At 40.0% G+C, this 18,723-nt stretch overlaps 1 protein-coding gene across 1 annotated transcript in view; it reads left to right on the forward strand.

Moving 5' to 3' along the window:
* Window positions 1-1,663, forward strand: part of galnt18b (UDP-N-acetyl-alpha-D-galactosamine:polypeptide N-acetylgalactosaminyltransferase 18b) — a 77,738-nt gene extending 76,075 nt beyond the window's left edge. The window contains exon 11 of the mRNA XM_035416815.1: window positions 1,001-1,663. Within this exon, the coding sequence (XP_035272706.1) occupies window positions 1,001-1,147 (147 nt within the window). The 3' untranslated portion in view covers window positions 1,148-1,663. The remainder of the gene's footprint in view (window positions 1-1,000) is intronic.
* The last annotated feature ends 17,060 nt before the right edge of the window (window positions 1,664-18,723 follow it).

Here is an 18,723-nt window from a genome sequence, read left to right on the forward strand (position 1 = left end):
TTCCTTCTTTCTTTTGCTTTATTATTGCTGTCGCCGTTTAATTTGCAGCAGTATTGGATCAGTACGACACATGACACTGTATAACACCATGTAGGTTGGTTCACTGGGTGGATCTGCAGCATGGGCTGTTTGAGCTGATTGTCTCGCATCATGGTGCCATTATTACTGCGCCTTGCTCCTCCTGCTGAGAAGAACATTAAATTTAATGGCTGGTGAATTGTTGTTTTATGCTAAGTTTACAGGCCCTTCTCTGTCGGCGTAGCCGGGAGCTCACCTGCCGGAGTGTAAGTTCATTAGTGCAGAGGAGAGCACAGCAGCTGCATCTTGTTACGCCATTAACCTCTGCGCATTTGAGATGCTCCTCCATTACAGAGGAGAGCTGGGGCTCAGACTTACAGTAGCACATTTCCCTCTCCCCCTGCTCATCTAATCCCATTGCAGCACACCCACAAAGGAAGATAGGCTCTCACTACAATATTCATTCAGCAAGTCTGATACTCAGAGGGGGGAGGTAATCAGCTGAAGGAGTGAGGGATGGACGAGGGGTACTTGTGTGCATTTGCCATAAATGTTGGACTTATATAACCCAGTTATGTCAACAGGTTCCATGTAGCTGACCCGGGTAGCATTGAAATTGTATTATTTAGTTAAACCAACTTCAACAAAAGATTTTTGATGCCGCTCAACTGATTGCACATATCATGGTCTTTGTAGCTCCCAAGTCAATTCACCATTATATTCTAATGGAGACACAGCTATTGTTGCTATGGAGTCACCTTAAAATATGTAAATAAAGGATAGATTTTATGTCATTACATTGTGACTGGCTGTGTAAGTGTTATTGGAAGTGTATGTGTGGTGACATAACAACTTAAGTTATCCTTTGTGATAGGATAAATTCTCCTGAGTCATCATTATTATTATTATACTAATTAGTAAATAAAAAAATCAACATTTTCTAATAATGTGAATACTATAATATGAATGTTTTGTTTTGTAGGGAGGTTCCATCCAGAACAGGAAGTCAAAGCGATGCCTTGAGTTGGTGGAGAGCAGTGAGAGTGAGTTTGGGTACCAGCTGGCTCTGCAGAAGTGCTCTGGTCAGTCATGGACAATCACTCATGTCCTGACTGGCCCCTCATCATGACCAGGTCATTATGACCAGGTCAGACCATCTGTCTGTGTGCAATCCTGGAAGTCAAGAATCACATAAACTCAACAGCAATTATTCACACACCTTGATGTCTCTCCCTTTCATCAGATGACGTCATTCAGTATATGTCAAACATTTCTTTCCTACGTGTGCTTACGAAGAAGCCAGGTGGTTGGCTTATACTTTGCATATTGAGAGACTACTACAACGGACTACATTTTGTGCAAATCATTTTTTTCTCTTTTTCTTTTGCAATGACTTGCGCTGGACCCAAAACACTTTGTATTGTACCTTGTATATTTTTGCTACTGTGTAGCAAGCAATTGCAAAGTTTCCTGCTGTATTTTTTTCCTAGTGTCTCAGGTTTGTAGTTTATTATGAAATTGAGTTAAATCAAGTTTGGAGGAAATGCCGATATGGTAGAATATATCAGACTGAAGATGTAAAACTATTTTATAAATGTAAATATTCTGGATATTTATAACTGACAGTAAACGTAAAGATGGTGAATGAGTGTGTTTGTATTTTTTTCTCCTGAATAAAATCTAGCAATGAAAACATACAATAAGGATTTAAATCGAAGGACTTAATCTACATAAAGCAATTATGATACAATCATGAGAATTACATACATGTCGCATTAAAATTATGCATAGAGCATTAATGCATTATTCCATTCTTGATAAAGAATGTAATAGGAGTAAGAGTATATATTAGACTACAAAGCATAATTTTACTGTGAATTTATTATTAAATATTAATAATGAATGTATATTGTGAAACCAGTATGAATACTTGATATTTCATTCAAAGTCATATTTTGTAACCTAATACATCACTGTCTAAAGCTTTATATCAGGAATTATGTAATACATTCAGAAACACTGTAACTGTTACTTGGGGGGCTTATAATGAAACATGTTTTTAATGCATTGTGTGGAATCCTTAGGTCTATCATCCTCAAGTCTGGATGTTTGTTCTCACTGCTGCAAAGGGCCAGTCATTTTTTTATGTGGGCCAGTGGGAAGATTGCCCCCTAATGGTCTTTACATCACTTTTAATAAGAAACTGAAACTAAGCCCAGCCCCACTTAGCTTCAGCCCCTGCAGGCAAAAAGCATACAACTTTGTTTCCAAATTTCACCTCACACCTTCAATCATCAGCCTGTCATCGACAGCAAAATAACACACACACACACACACACACACACACACACATCTTCCATCCTAGATTCTACTCTAAAACCATAACATCCAGAGGCATTAACAGACGTGTTGTAAATCTGTTTTGAACAAATACTTGGAAAAAGCAAGCAATAGATCATTTTCAGTATGCAAGGCTCCTCAGGCATCTACATTTCTGAAAGTCCAGGAGTGATATCTCATTTAACATAGTCGGCTGAAGCTAAATTGTGAAAATGTATTCATAGTTTGATATATGATATTTGAACACATTTCAAAGAGGGTTTTTTCTCTTTTTTTCAGTGGACATATCTTGAAATGTGGCACATTAGGGCCTCTGCTATATTGCCGTCGACCTCTCCAACCAAATCTATAAACCAAGCTGATTTTAAACTATTGATTGACTTTATATGGAGAAAACCACTGTGCATACTACAAACCAATTGTAGTGCACTGGATATTTCAAACTTGTTTCCATTCACTGAATGTATCCAGTGGCCATGATAGCGGCTATATGGACTATTGTGTGACATTAGTTGAAGGACACTACAAGTACATTAAACGCCCAGTGCAGCCAGACATATTGGCTTTTAGACACTGCTAGAAGAGTCTATTTTCTCTGTACATAAAATAACCGCTCTCACCTTTTCATATTAATCCAGTCATCAGCATCCCATTGGAAACTATGTCTTTCCATTCCATGTGTGACTACAATGTAATGCCCCTAAATTGAATAAAAGAGTGCAAAACTCTATCCCCTGGTACACTTCTGACCAGAGGATTGCATTCATGCTCAACAGCCAAGACAAGCATAAGCAGATGTAAATGGATCGTTATCCAGGTAACACCAACAGTGACTTACTAATGACAGTTGAAGTGCACAGCGCTCTTTGCTAAGTGATGCCAATGATGCCGTCCTCAGAGTCAACAGATTATTCTGAATATAAAGAACATAAACACCCTTTTTGAAACCCTATTGCCAAAGGTCTCCTCATACTTTACACACACACACACACAAAGTGTGTATCAGGAACCAAATTACGTGAAAAACTGTTCCCTTGCTGATTAGATGAAGGCTCCGAAGGCGAACCACACACACAGGTCATTGAACTTTAATGCACAATGTTTATGTCCGTTAGGATTATCACTCTCCAGATAAGCATTTCCATGATGAAGTACCACTTGGTTTAACTGAATGCACCAAAGGGCAAAGAGTGAAAATTGCTCTCATTTGTAAAATTAGAGAAAAGGATGTACCTTTCAACCATTTATTTAAAACAAATAAATCTTCATTTGTCACTACTATGACCTGAAAGACGACCCTGATAGTATATTTGAATATGTGTGCTGTGTTTGTGAGTGTAGGAGCACTCTAGGGGGAATGCTTAATAGGTATAGAAAGGCAGATGATGCACCTTATTTTATCTTTTAGATTTCTTCACATTTAATTAGTGACAGGCAGTTTTTTAAGATGAATTACTGTGACTACATTCATACATTTTGAATTGAATTGTGCTTTAAAATTCAGAGTCTGCTTAGCTATTCTCTGAAGGTTCCACAGTGGGGCCATTAAAAAGGAAGCCAAAATCATCACATTTCCTTTAAAGCTGTACTTTCCTGAACAGTGAACACTTCATTCATAACCACTGCGGTTATGGATTATTACATATTCAGATGATTATTAGCAATAGACTGAAAAAGGCCAAAGCTTGACCTAGAAATGTTAACTCTCACTGTAAAAAAAGAAGAAGTACATTTTATGGTAAAATACTGGCAGCTGGGTTGCCAGAACATTACAGTATAAATAATGGTAACAAATATGTTAAGCATATATTAACAAATGTTAAATGTACTACGATGTTTCACACAATTAATTACATTTCAACTGTTTATAGTTTTGTACCTTTGCTATTTTATAGACCTTTACCACAAAATTCATGGAAAATTTTTATTTTATTTGCAGGGCATATCTTTCAGAGTGATACTCATGCGTTAGATTGACAGTTTGTGGTGTGCATGTTGAGTTACTGAGCATCACAGGGGAAAAGGCCGGTGGTGTATTTGATATTTTTATGAACATCAATGTTTAGCTGCCACTCTACCGCATGCAACTCTGAAGACTGCGGAATAAAAATAGAAGCAACTTGTGTTTAAAAAATTGAAAACATTGACTGTTATTTTCCTTGAGAGAAAATTTTGTAGCATATCTGGTACATGAAGTACTGGAATCATTATGCATCGTGTAAGAGTTTCAGCTCAACTGTAGTGATGGAAGGCATCTTGAACCAAGAAAAATATGGAGCTACAGTATGAATAAGTCCCAGATTATTAGTCCCTGAATATTATAGCTAAGGAGATCAAGGTTATTAAATGTATTAATAAAGATCAGTAATTGATGTTATATGGTAGCTTCACCTAAAGTATGCTTCAGCATAATACATTTAATATGAATAAATTCATATAAATTCAACACATGGTAAAAGGAAATACAATTTATCACAGCTAAGTATGTAAACTTTAAGAAGTAAACATGTCTGGAAGAAGGAGGGAAACCAAACATAAGGAAAAGACAGTAAACTGTTAATACTCTATGTCTGTATTTATGGCTATAACTGTATATTAAGTTTACAGGGAAAAGATTTCACATTTCGAAAATAGTTGCTTGTCATCTCAGCAACATTTCAAATAGCCATGGATTTCTGATTAAAATCAGATAAGCAATGTCAGTGTGACCTTTCTTGCCTGACTTCTCTCAAATAATATTTCAGAACTTGTCAGAAGTAAGACATTTATTTGAGAGATAAGTCTGCCCTATCATGGTATTTGTCATCTAGCACTCTCAGTATTTGACATGACAGAAATAAGTTTGTTAGTGTGTCTGCGTGTGTGTGCGTGTGCGTGCGTGCGTGCGTGCGTGCATGCGTGTGTGTGTGTGTGTGCATGTGTGTTTATGATTCATTTTGTTGTGAGCAAAAGAAAAAAGTTTAAAAAAAGACATGTCCACAATCAAAATGAAATAAGATGGCACATTTAGACAAAACATGAAAGGCTACTGGTTATTCTAGTGTGGATTGGCTCCACCAAATCCAGACCATGCCAGTGTCAGCTGTGACTGAAATCCCCACAGAGGAAAGTATTATTGGCCTTAGTGTCATCAAGGGTGGGAGGGACCTGTGGGACTGCACAATGGCTTTGATCACTTTAAAGCGACCAATAATCATAATTTAATTTGAGCACAGTAGTGCTCAACGATGGTTTGAGCATAGGGGTGTCTTCAGTGTTGAAAATGTGAGAGAGATTCTAAAGGCCCACTATATTGATCACAGTGGCCACTGAATGCCAGCTGCTGGTCTGAATGTGAAAGCATTCATAAATCGCGATGGGAATGTGTGCAATTTGTAATACAACATTTTGCCTTGGTAAAGTCTTGATAAAGCTCTTCCGCACCCTGAAAACACAAAAACCTGCCTCAGTGGTGGTGGATGTGAGTTGCATCCACATGAGTCTCAGTTAAAGGGGAGGGCAGTGAGTACGCCCGTCAGATGCAAGGAGACACAGCTGGAAATTACTTTGTGGTAGGACTTGGACTGTGGTAATGTTGCTGTTCTGCAGAGAGGGAGACCAGTGAATTGTCTGTCACCTCAAAACACCAGTTAGCCACATGAGAACACCTCTATATATTGGATCAGAGTACAAACTCCCTCTTCTCTTTGTGTGTCTTAATTATGAGAATAAAGACTTTAAATAAACTTTCCCATATTAAAATCATTTTTACCGTGAAGCATTTTACTGTCATGGGAGTCCATTCACCAAATGCAAATAAGATGAGTAAATATTGCTTAATCAAAATTGATTTGCAAACAAGAGCTGTAGTAAATTATGTGAAACAGTACTGAAATGAGTTTTACTCGTACAAAAGCATATTTCAGATGCAAAAACAATTATGATGCAAAACACAAACTGCATTATTTATTCATTTTTTTAGTACCCCCACTTTGAATCAGTATAAAGAGAATTGAGTTCTCAGAAATCTACCTAATTATATAAAGCGAGAATAAAAAAGTAACATAACCGTGCTCTAATCTGGTGTTCTGAGTCTAACCAGAGTAGATATCAGTTCATTAGTGCACCTAAAAGAACCTGTAATACCCTAACATTGCAACCATTGTCCCAATATCCCACTACTCAAATTTGGCCACATTCATAAAACATGCATGCAATCACAGTTGATTGAGTTTCCAAGAATAATTCTGCATTATTTTTTTAAATCTGTATTTGTTCATGGCTGCTTATTTACATTAATCACATGAACAGGATTGTGCATAAAATTCACAAACAGTCAGAAATCTCATACACCTAGGATATGCACAAAAACAAATGTATGCACAAGTGTCATGAATGCCATATTGGTTTTTCATAAGAACAAAAGTAAGGATACTTTACGAAAAGTTTTGTGATGGAGGCCCATTGAATATGAAAGGAGTTTGCACCACCTGAGAGTAAATCAGTTTACTTCGGAAATTCCAGGCCCTGGAGTCTGTAGCTTAGGTACACATAGGTTGCTTTCTGCAAATACAGCTGTGTAGAATACCTATTTGTGTATATATGACCTCATTTATTTCTGCGCACAGTTTCAAACTTTTTTTTTTTTTTTTTTTTTTTTTTAATGCCTTCTTCTAACTCGGTCAACATTCGGTCACAGCTACAAAAAGCAAGATGAAAAGAAGCCAGTGTTCTGTCTACATTTGTTGGTACACCAACTATCATCTGAGGAAATGGATTTACCGAAGAGGCATTTCCATTCGAGGATGCCCTGTATTTGCACTCAAGACTGTACAAAAAATTGCCTGAGTCTTGCATGAGGTGACTTTCTTACTGAGCTTCTTTATTTCATATAGAAAAACATCTTCTAAGCTTCTGATCTGTAGGTGCGCTATATTTTCTTAGTTTTAACCCAGTGTTGGTCTGCACGTAAGCTGCTGGTCTCAGACTTGCAGAAAGCCTGAGTAGTTTTTTTTTTTTTTGCGCCCATTTTTAGCGTTGACAGTACGGATTAAACTTTTGACCGCTGTGGGCCTTTGAGGCATTCTAGGACATTCTAAAAAAATGAATGCCTTGGTATGATTTTGCAAGATTTTACCACTGCCTTGCCAAAAGCTGCTTGGTGCATCAGGATTTAAAATAGGGTATATAAACCCTCTGTTTTATCTTTATCAGTTAAAAGCGTCTGTTTCTTTGCAGGAGGTTTTTCGAAGTGGTCCTTCCAGCATGTCTGCCAGGCTTGTTTCTGTTATTACTATCCCTAATGAATATACAGTTCTGTAAAAAAAAAAAAAAAAAAAAGTATATTCCCTCTTCCTGATCTCCCCTATTATTGTATATTTGTCACACTGAATGGTTTCAGATCTTTTGACAAAATGTAATATTAGACAAAGAAAACCTGAGTAAACATAAAACACACCTTTTAAATAATAATTTCATTTAGTTCATTAAAAAAAGTATCAAACACCCATATCACCCATGTTAAAAAGTAATAGCCCCCTTAAACTTAATAACTGGTTGCACCACCTTTAGCAGCAATAACTGTAACCAAACGCTTCCCATAATTTCATATCAATATTGTACATTGCTGTGGAGGACTTTTTGCTCACTGTTCTTTGCTGGACTGCTTTAATTCAGACAAATTGGTAGGTTTTTGAGCATGAGTTGCTCCTTTCAGGGCCTGCCACAACATCTCTATTGGTTTCAAGTCAAGACTTTGAATAGATTATTCCAAAACATTTATTTGGTTTTGTTTCAGCAATTCAAATGTGGACTTGCTTTAGTGTTTTGGATCATTGCCTTGTGCTTGGGATCATTGCCTTGTTGCATAACCTGATTATTCTTTAGCTTCAGCTCATGGGCAGATGACCAGACATCGAATTTTCAGGTACAGAGCAGAATTCAGGGTACCTTCAATAATGACAAGTCATCCAGGTCCCGAGGCAGCAAAACATCCCTACGCCATCACACTGCCACCACCATGTTTGACTGTTGGTATGATGCTCTTATTGTGAAATGCTTTTTGGCACATGTGAGATGAGCATTGATGTTTCTCTTGGTTAGCAGTGATTTCCACCTTGCTGCTCTCCTATGAATCGCATTTTGTCCAGTCTCTTTCTTATTATGGAGTCATGACCACTGACCTTAGCTGAAGCTAGAGAGCCCTGAAATTCTTTGGATGTTCTTCTGGGATCTTTTGTGACTTCATGGATGATTCTCCACAATTCCAAGTGGTCTCCGTTTGGAGGTAATGGCTCTCACTGTGGTTTGGTGGAGTCCCCACACCTTAGAAATTGCTTTGTAACCCTTTCCAGACTGATAAATTTCAGCAACTTTTTTTCTCATCTCTTCTGGAATTTCCTTTGATCATGGCATAGTGTGCCTGTAGAAATGTTGTGGTTACTACTCTGATAGTAAGCAATGTTACAATCAAGCCTGGCCTCTGTTCAATCAGCAGAATCTAATTATCAATTAAATTAGGTTAATTGATTGATTGAGTAACTAAGGGGACAATTACTTTTTCACATGGGTGATATGGTTTTTTTTCATTAAATAAATAGAATAATAATTTCTAAAATATGTTTTGTGTTTATGCTGTTTCACTTTGTCTAATATTACATTTTGTCTAAAGATCTGAAATCATTCATAGTGACAAATATGCAATAATATTTGTCACTATGAATGATCTACCTGCAGAGTTGCTCAGTCAATCCCTCTTCGCTGGGCTCCGTTTAGTCCTGTTTGTCTGAAACTCTGTAAACTGTGTTTGAGTGTTGATACCTCAGCATTCAGAACATGGCACTAAGGTGCGGTCTGTACTCAGTACGCTGGCAGGGAGTCCTGGGGAAGCAGATGCACATTCTTAGGTACTTCAGTACTAAAAAATATATAAATGAGAAATTAAACACTAATAACCAAGAATTTTAAAAAAAATACAATGGTTGCTCATTCTTCTTCTTCTTCTTCTTCTTGAAATCAAATTAAATTAAAACACAGAGAATACAGAGTAATAGAGTCTCCCTTCTATTAGAATGGTATTTCATTAGTTCTAATTGTTAAATATTGTGGGAAATGAGCTGAAACCTCTCAATAGTGCTGCAGTTACACCTCCCTAGAGCCACAATAATGCTTCTGTGCCTCTGTTCAAACCCTTTACCCACCTTTATTCCAAACTGCACTCTTGTCGAACTCTCGCTCTCTGTACCTCCACTCCTGTCTAGAGATAATAGCAACTTTCAAAATTAAAACTGAACAGATCTCACTGAGAAATAGATAGTCAGGGTGAATTCACGTAACTTTGGTAGGGGTGCCCTCTATAGGAATATGTTGGCATACGTGGGTTTACGATAAAATTACATTTTAGGGATTTCAGAAATTCCCATGTCTGATGAAATCAAGTTCAAGGCTGATATCATACATCTCAAAGTCAACAACAAAAAGGGGGTGCTAATTAATGTAATTTTCATAATCCAAAAAATCACACTGAGATTCTTCAGTCTCCCCAAATGGAAGGATAGTGTTATTGCCGGCTTGAAATTTTGGTGTCACGATTAAAGGGATAGTTAACTTTATTTGATATTTGGAGTTTTTAATAATATTTTTGTTTTAGTGTATGTTTTCGATTGGCCCAGATGGTTTGTGTGTGTGATGAAATATATTTTACATGCGTAGAGAAGTTTCGAATGACCTGCCATCTTGACAGTGGAGGCCATAGAGGCAAATCAGGGGTTCATGGTTTTCATGCAACTCCAAAGCAGCTTGTACTGTGAGTTTAAATTTCCAAAATGTCCAAAACTCAGATTAACAGAATAGGATGCACGCGTTATCCTATAGAGGTTTTGATCTGTGTTCCATCTAAGGTCTTTTGATATTCCTCTGACAAATGTAGCACCAATGGCCTTCCACTTGATCCAGAGTGGAATCAACTAAGTCACACCCTTTTCCATTTATAGCACTGGCCATCTTCGATATCCATCGAAACACTCTGAAGTTGTATCGCAACCGGGTGTTAATTGAAACCAAAGGTGAGAGAATCATGTGGCGACTATCAACGGTATTCTAATAAACAGGTCTAGTCACACATATTTTGTGAAAGTTGGTAACCCTGAAAGTCACCTCCCCCATAAATGACTGTTCATGCTATATTGACTCCAATGAACTGGAAAGATGTCATTCACACACAACTCATTCATTCTACTGAACTCCCTCACTATTTGACTGAAGAAATGAGGATGTAATGTGCATTTAATGATGTGTGGCCAATAAAGAATGATGTTTACTATTACCATTCTTTGATGAGCTACAGGAATAATGACATAATGGCAGATGGCAATCACCCGATTATAGGAAAGCAGAGCAGATGCTACAGATCACTTAATTAATCTTTATATCATTGTTTGTTCAGCATTACAATTTTCCAGGCAGATATGCAAAAATCACATCACAAACATCTGTATTCGTCCCTTCCTTCCCATGTTAAAGTGGTGAATGTGTCCTGTGTGTACTTAGTGGGCTTCAACTAAGAAATATCAGCACAGAGGCAGGTCAAACTCCTGGAAACCAACAATTATATTATTTTCTCAGATGAGGTCTGGTATTGGCTGAAATTTTATTTAGTTACTATATCTCGAGTGCTCTCTTACTTCACAGGTTGCTTACTTTGCTTACTTGTGCTAGCGACCAGATTTACACAACCTAATTCACAGCTGAACAAAACATTCTGTTTATCATGAAATCACACTAAAAAAAAGGTTGGTGCTCTTTGCAATCCGTAGCCCAAGGACACCCATAGTTACAATGCTCCACACATTAAAGCAACTTCCATTTATATGCTTATTCTGATTGTGGAGGGTCTTTCAGTAGTGCTTTCTTTTTGCTTGTTTGCTCATTTGTTTGTTTGTTCGATGGTAGCTCCCTGCTGCATGGCCTGGATAATTTACATCGCTCCAGGAAACACAGAGACTCAGTGGAGTCACACGGAGGACTGAGGGACTGTTTGTGTTTTTGTTGTTTTTAGCTCGCACTCTCCCAGGGCAACTTTAATTCATTCTTCTTATAATGTGCTAAATAAGTCTTTGCTTAAGAACAAAAAACAGAACCCAAAGAAGCCCAAGGTCAATATGCTGAAAATTTGCGAAGGCAATTGGTACATGAAGATGAAGATGTTTTCATGAACTTGCTCTCTGGTTTCACAAACTTAAGAAATGAAATTTTTAGGCAAATTATTTTACAAAACAAAGTTATAAAATCATATCTGCCACATAAATTACCCATTTGGTTTTTGAGAGAAGAGTAATAAAAAGGGTACCTGCAGTATTTATGTGTCATTCAAGGACCTTTTTAAGAAAAATTGTAACCATCAGAGAGAAAATGCTTTCAAGAACTGAATGTTGCCGTCAGTTCGTGCAGAGCAATTCTTATCTCTGTAGTATGATAGTTGCATGTACTGTATAGCTATGCAAAAGTGTTTAGTAAAATCAAGCATGTTCAAACACAAGTTACAAGCGTTTCCATAACCTTGAATCTCCCCCATTCCAAATAAAACACTTTCAGCATTTTTAATGACCCCCGGGATCCCTAAATATTGTATTAATATTTGTAGTTTTAGAGTTTATCAGCTCATCATAATCATTTCACATTGGGACTTTATTGGGAGACCCAATGTTTCGGGGAAGTTCCAAGGATCAGAAATTAAATTAATATTTTTAAAAAAAAATGCTGCCCAGTATTAGTTGAACTGTATTGTCTGGTCACTTTTGGCCCCCTAAATGGGGGAATTATGTATTTAAAAAGGCTGTCATTTTGACATGGATCGCCTGATATGGATGTAAATACCCTCAAGTGAAAGCCGACAGTCTGCATTTTAACCTCATATTCATTGTTTAATTTCAAATCCAATGCGCTGGAGTACAGAGCCAAAACACCAAAAATTGCACACTGTCCAAATACTTCCTGGCTGCCCTATATTTGGCCTGAAATACAGATTGAAATTTGTCTGCAGGGTATGGGCTAATTTCACTAATTTCACTCCAGCCTTCTTTCCACAGTAAAACAAAATAATGCCCAAAATGTAATGGCAAAAGGGGAAGTAAAATGTATGAAGGGCAGATTTAATGTGCTGTTTTTCACAAGTGTACATTCACACCATGTCTGTTTTGTGGTTGATTCTGCTGGCCTCCACAGACATTTGCAAACAAGCAGAGGCATCACTTGGGGGGTGTGGGGGGTGCGGCCAGCACCGGGTGACACCATCAGAGGGGGGTAACACCGAAATGACTGGTGACAAGTCGAAACAGCAAATTTCTCCGTTGCAGTGTACTGCTGGTTGATTTAATTAGCGGTATTAATGTGAGGAGGAGCGCTTTGTTGTTTTAATGCATAACGCACAAATGCAACATCCAACAGACCACACCGCCCCCCGACCCCACCCCACCGCAACCCCAGCGACAATGTCAGACTGTGACCCACCCCCCCCCCAACCCACATCGACAATATCGGGTGACACCAACGGTCAACCGCACCGGGTGTCACCAACCCTAATTTCGCCACTGCAAACAAGCACTTCCCCACCCAGTCCCTCCCAACAGTACTGACTTCTGCTTGTTGGTCACGGCACATTTAGCACTTGACGTCCCATCCGATTAATCAGCCTTCTCGGCTTACTCAGGCAAAGATTCCAAGGGCAATTCCTTCTGGGATCAGACACAGCACCATTAATCAGGATACTATCTGAACCCAGACATTAAAGTCACTGGGGAGTCTCCGCCAGTCTGTAAGTTCGAAAGAAGGTGACAATTTACCTTCAGTGAGAATACAGAGATCTTACACATGGTAAACATTATTGGCTGTTCCATTCAGATACAGTTAGCTGTTCATGTACGTGAAGCTTGGTTGCATTCCTTTCAAAGCTGATTCTGATAACTTAACTTTCATCAGCACTGCTCATCTGGGCACTCTAAACATATGGAAACATGGACTCTTGCCATTTCCCTGCTATACCAGATAAAATTGTTTGGGGGCACATTTGCTATTAGATATATAACGTGTGAGAAATGGTTTCCTATTGGATACATGTTTCATCAGGCAGTAGTTTCAATCATGCTACAGTAGTACGGCCAATGTCTGATCCAGGATCACAGTTTGTGTTCTGTATCTGTACTGGAGGGATATTGATAAGGCCTTCCTGATCTTTCAGGAAACAGCATGTGTTCTGCTGTACACATGATATCTATCACTAGCTTGTCTGTTTGACTGGTCATATCTCTGCAGTTCTGTTTGTGTGTTTGTGTATATGTATGCGCGTGTGTGCTTGTGGATGTTCATTATAATAATTGTGAGACTACACCTGCTAATTAAATATGTATATATTAATATTAATATAAATATTTTTTAGGAATCCAATGATTGCTGTAAGGCTTCTAACCCCCTGACCTCAGCCATGTTTTCACTGGCCAGCCATGTACCATACCATAATATAATGACGAGAACAGGTCATTCAGCCCAATGAAACAATCCAAAAGGCAAATTAGCTGGTGTTGGTGGTGCAGAGGACATTTTTGTGAATTTACAAGGCCCCCCACACTGTCCCGGAGCATTACAACACCGCCCGTGTTCGGGAAACAGATGTATAGGCTATCTGTGTGGTGAGATGGCCTGTGTCATTCAGACAGTTTTTCATTCCCGGTTGGATCATAATAGTTTTCTCTTAAAAAGAGCCCTAGTAGTACACCATAACTGTGTAACCAGTATGTGGTGTGGGGATGGCTGGTTTAAGCAGCCACACCTGCCCTGGGTCAAGCTAATTAGACCTGGCCAATTGGATAATTGGTTAAGAATTAGATAATTGGTCAGGCTAATTGGACCCAGGAACAGGAGTGGCTGCACCTGTGCGTAGTGAGGTAATCACTGCGCACAGGTTAAATCTGCCATCCCCACCCACACAGGGGAGCTCTCTGTCATGACAGGGTTTAAGATCTGCTCATTTGGCTGTACCACCTTGCCAAACCCTCGTAAAATAAATCTGGACTGTTGGAACATCATCTCCCTGTGTCTCTGTGCTGGAGGGCCCCAAGGAAAGCCACTTCGGTGGCCTGTGGCAGGCGTGTTTGCCACAGTGGCGCCTAACGTGGGGCTGCTCCGGCACAGGAAAGAGACACAGGAGGGCCAGCCAGGAAGCACACTGGAGGAGGGGCAGCTGAGGTGTTCCCGACAGGGCTTCGGGCGGATCCTCCAGGCCAAAAACAGGGAGCGGGAAATGACAACGGAGGGGAAGGAAGCGATCCTCAGCTGGGATGCAGGGGAGCTGGACCTGGCCAGGAAGGCAGGTCCGCTACGGGCGGTGCACAAGAAGTGGTCGCGCCGTGAGCTGGACTTGGCCGTGAAGGCAGGTCAGCTACGGGCGGCGCACGAGCGGTGGCCGTGCCGTTTTGCTTCCTTTTTTGGTCCGTTTGTTGTTTTAGTTTGTTGTTTTGGCCTGGTTGGTTTGCCCGGAGCCCATGAGGGGGTAAGCCTGCAGCAGCCCACCAGCAGAGCCGACTGGCGGCCACCACAGCCACGAGGGTTCCTGGTCCCCAGCGCCACAAGAAGGCCAGCCCACCAGCCCAGCAGCCCAGCCACCCCACCACAGCCCCTGGAACAGCCCAAGCCGGTGACACCCCCACTAGCCAGCCGAGCAGCCCAGGACTCCCCGCGCTCCGAGAGGGAGGAGGAGGGAGGGATGCCTCATCGTCCGGGGGAGGGTCACGACTGTACTGGACTGTTCCGGGGCCCTTAAAGTGTTAAGGGCGCTTGGATTTTTTTTTTTTGTTTTTGTTTTTTTGTTGCTTGGTTGGAGTGCTGGGGAGGGGGGAGTAGGCTTCGGCCAGGGATTCTCCCTGGCCTCAGTTTGGCGTTGGGGGTATGTGGTGTGGGGATGGCTGGTTTAAGCAGCCACACCTGCCCTGGGTCAAGCTAATTAGACCTGGCCAATTGGATAATTGGTTAAGAATTAGATAATTGGCCAGGCTAATTGGACCCAGGAACAGGAGTGGCTGCACCTGTGCGTAGTGAGGTAATCACTGCGCACAGGTTAAATCTGCCATCCCCACCCACAGGGGAGCTCTCTGTCATGACAGGGTTTAAGGTCTGCTCATTTGGCTGTACCACCTTGCCAAACCCTCATAAAATAAATCTGGACTGTTGGAACATCATCTCTCTGTGTCTCTGTGCTGGAGGGCCCCAAGGAAAGCCACTTCGGTGGTCTGTGGCAGGCGTGTTTGCCACACAGTATCATTTACAAGTCTTATTCTTGCACCAACTTCTAAAATGAAAAAGAAAAGCAGAAGAATTGTCACTTCTATCAGTTAGTAAGCATCTGCACAAACATGGTGAGAGCATTCATTTAAAAGCAGGTTACCACTTCTCATTTACACATTTCCTTCTCTATTAGTGAACATTTTAGTCAACTTAACGTGACTTCTCTTAACACAAAACAGTGACAACAGTCACAGAAAGACAGTGAAGGTCAGCGGCAGTCATAATGAAGATTCTTTTACTGGCAACAATTGCAACTCTGACCACCCTGGGTAAGTTCGGTCTTCTTACCTCTTTTTCTTTTGCTCTGTTGAAATACCACCATGGGGAGGATAAAGTATCAGGTTCCATTGTGTGTTGCATCTTTTGGTCTCGTGTAGTGCTATAACATCTCACTGAAGCTGGCAGCCCTGCATTCATAATTAGCCATAGCACTTTTTCCAATTTACTTAATCCAAATTAGATAAAAATAATAAACTGTCAATCTGTTATACACTATATGACCAATCAGTGCCTAACCTCACTAATACTCTTCTGGCTGAATAGAACCAAATCCCAACAGCAATGCTCCAACATCTAGTATAAGGCCTTCCCAGAAGAAAGGAGGTTGTTATACCTGCAAAGGTTGGACCAACTCCATATAAATGCCCATAATTTTGGATGAGATGTTGGATGTGAGGTGTCCACATACTTTTGACAATACAGTAGTGTACCTGCGCACATAGTTAAATTCAAAAGTATTGGAACAGTGACAACATTTGGCTCTGTGCTCCAGCACATTAGATTTGAAATAAAACAATATGAAGTTAAAATGCAGCTAAAGGGTATTTACATCTGGCAAAGCATCACCATACATGGTGATGTCTGTGGGTCACAGACTTCCGGCAGTCATCGAATGCAAAAGATTTGCAACCAGGTACTAAATGTGACAACTTTATTTTTGATTACGTTAATTTGCTCCCTTTAAATGGGGGGACTATGTATAAAAAGGGCCAACATTGAAAACCTGATATGGATGAAACAACTCTCAAATTGAAGCTGACAGTCTGCACTTTAACTGCATTTTCATAATTTTATTTCATATTCAATGTGCTGGGGTGCAAAGCCAAAACAATAAAATAAGTCACTGGCCCAGTACTTCAGATTTTTACTAGTTATTCCTGCATGATGCAGCTGCGTAAGTAGTACTTTCTGAGAACCCTTGACAACATTTTATTATATGTCCTGGCATACCAAACCAGGAAACCCCCTCCCCCTCCCAAAAAAAAGGATGCTTCATCTGAAGAAGAAAGTCAAATCTATTTGACCTCATGCAAGTGTATGAGGCCAAATCTATTTGACCTTATACACATGCAATATAACTTTATTATTATTATTATTATTATTATTATTATTAATGAATAAAGTCTGAATAATAAAATCATATTACTTGGACCTCAGAACTGAGGGTGCTGTCATATGAGCAATATTGTCTGAGAGACTACCAAGTGGACAACTGGGATGGCACCACCCAACCTCCCCCCGAGGCTTCAGGAGTGCCCACCAATGATGAAGGTCTCAAGTCGACAGTTAGGAGGGTACTCTCGGATGGCGGGTTTGACGCCAACGATGAAGGTATCCAAATTTCACTACCTTCTTTCTGAGAGTGCTTCCTGTGAGGGCATTAACAAGGCACAGAACCCAGACTTCTAAACCATATTAATCGAGCCTCAGATCTAAGTGTGCAGTCATGTGAGCAATATCGTCCAAGAGACCACTAAGCGGACAGCTGATATGTAGCTACTGTGGGGGAGGTTCCCCCCAGGTCATAAGGAACATGCTTTCGCTAATTCTGTTTTCCTGTTTGTCTGTCTGTTCTGCCCAGGCTATTACGGCGATGTCTTTTTCCGCCATGGAGTAGCTTGATGAGGTGGCGCTGCACCCCAGCTTGGAGGATGGCGGCAAAAAATTACATTTCTGTTGTGTTGTGTTCATTTTTATTTTGTGGCAGTCCCCCACCAGCATTGCATCACAGTTGAGGGGGCTCCTCTGTATTTTGGTTTATTTGTTATATGTTGTGCGTTGGCGGGTTGTGGTGTATAGACAGTGTGTGTCCAAGACGGACACAACTGTTCCCCCAAGAGAGTCAAGGTGTGCCAGGTGGTAGGCCATTCCAGGGAGGTTGTTAACTGTGTGCGGTGGGGGTGAGTGCAGAGTGCCTCCCTGTGTGTGTGCAAGCAAAACCGTTTTTGGGGAATAATTGTTAGAGTGTAGTGTGCAGTGGATGTGCAGGCATGCTTACCTGTGGGGAGCCTCCTGTACTGCATGGTGAGCTCCGGGAGGTCGTTAAATAGGAGGTGCAGAGAAAGCAGACCCTGGGTCCTTTTGATAACTGAACTTCTAAATTAATTGTTAATAAAGACGGTTTTCCTTTACTTGTCGGTGTGCTCTTTGGAGTGCCTGTTGTGAATAATTAAAGAATATACCATGTCTAACTGTTCTGAGATATAAAATGCAAGTACAAAAGATATTGAGGTACACATGGAAAATTGATTTAAGATGAATTACTCAATTGAAATGCATAACTTTTCTGTATGCATAACTTTTCCACCTCAGTCTGTCATTCAGAAAAGAAGCACCCATTTTTTTAACACAAGCCTGAAAATGACATACCCAAAATGAAATGGTTACTATTCTTGAACCCTTTTGACTACATACATAATCCCAGTCTTTTAGGAAAGGTAACCCTTGCTAGTTTGTTTTACAAGAGTCCGAATTATACTAAATATTACTGAAACAAAGTAATAGAAGCTCAAACACAGTGGAAGTGAAAGTTTTTATTCTCAAATAAAATATTTTTGTTTGTCAAGTGGATACAGATGCCTGTGGCTGTGCCTGGTGGCCTTAGAAACACAGTGCAGCCACAGCCACAATGCTGGAAAAAATGTATTATTAGTATTATCCTATAAGCAATATCTTTGTAAAAAATACAAACCAAAAAACTATTAACTACTACTAACTATTAACTAATTAACTTTTTACTTCAGAGGAGGAGCGATCAAAGAGGACCTGAGGAAT

Source organism: Anguilla anguilla, chromosome 5 (genome assembly GCF_013347855.1).
Source record: "Anguilla anguilla isolate fAngAng1 chromosome 5, fAngAng1.pri, whole genome shotgun sequence".
Lineage (NCBI taxonomy): Eukaryota > Metazoa > Chordata > Actinopteri > Anguilliformes > Anguillidae > Anguilla > Anguilla anguilla.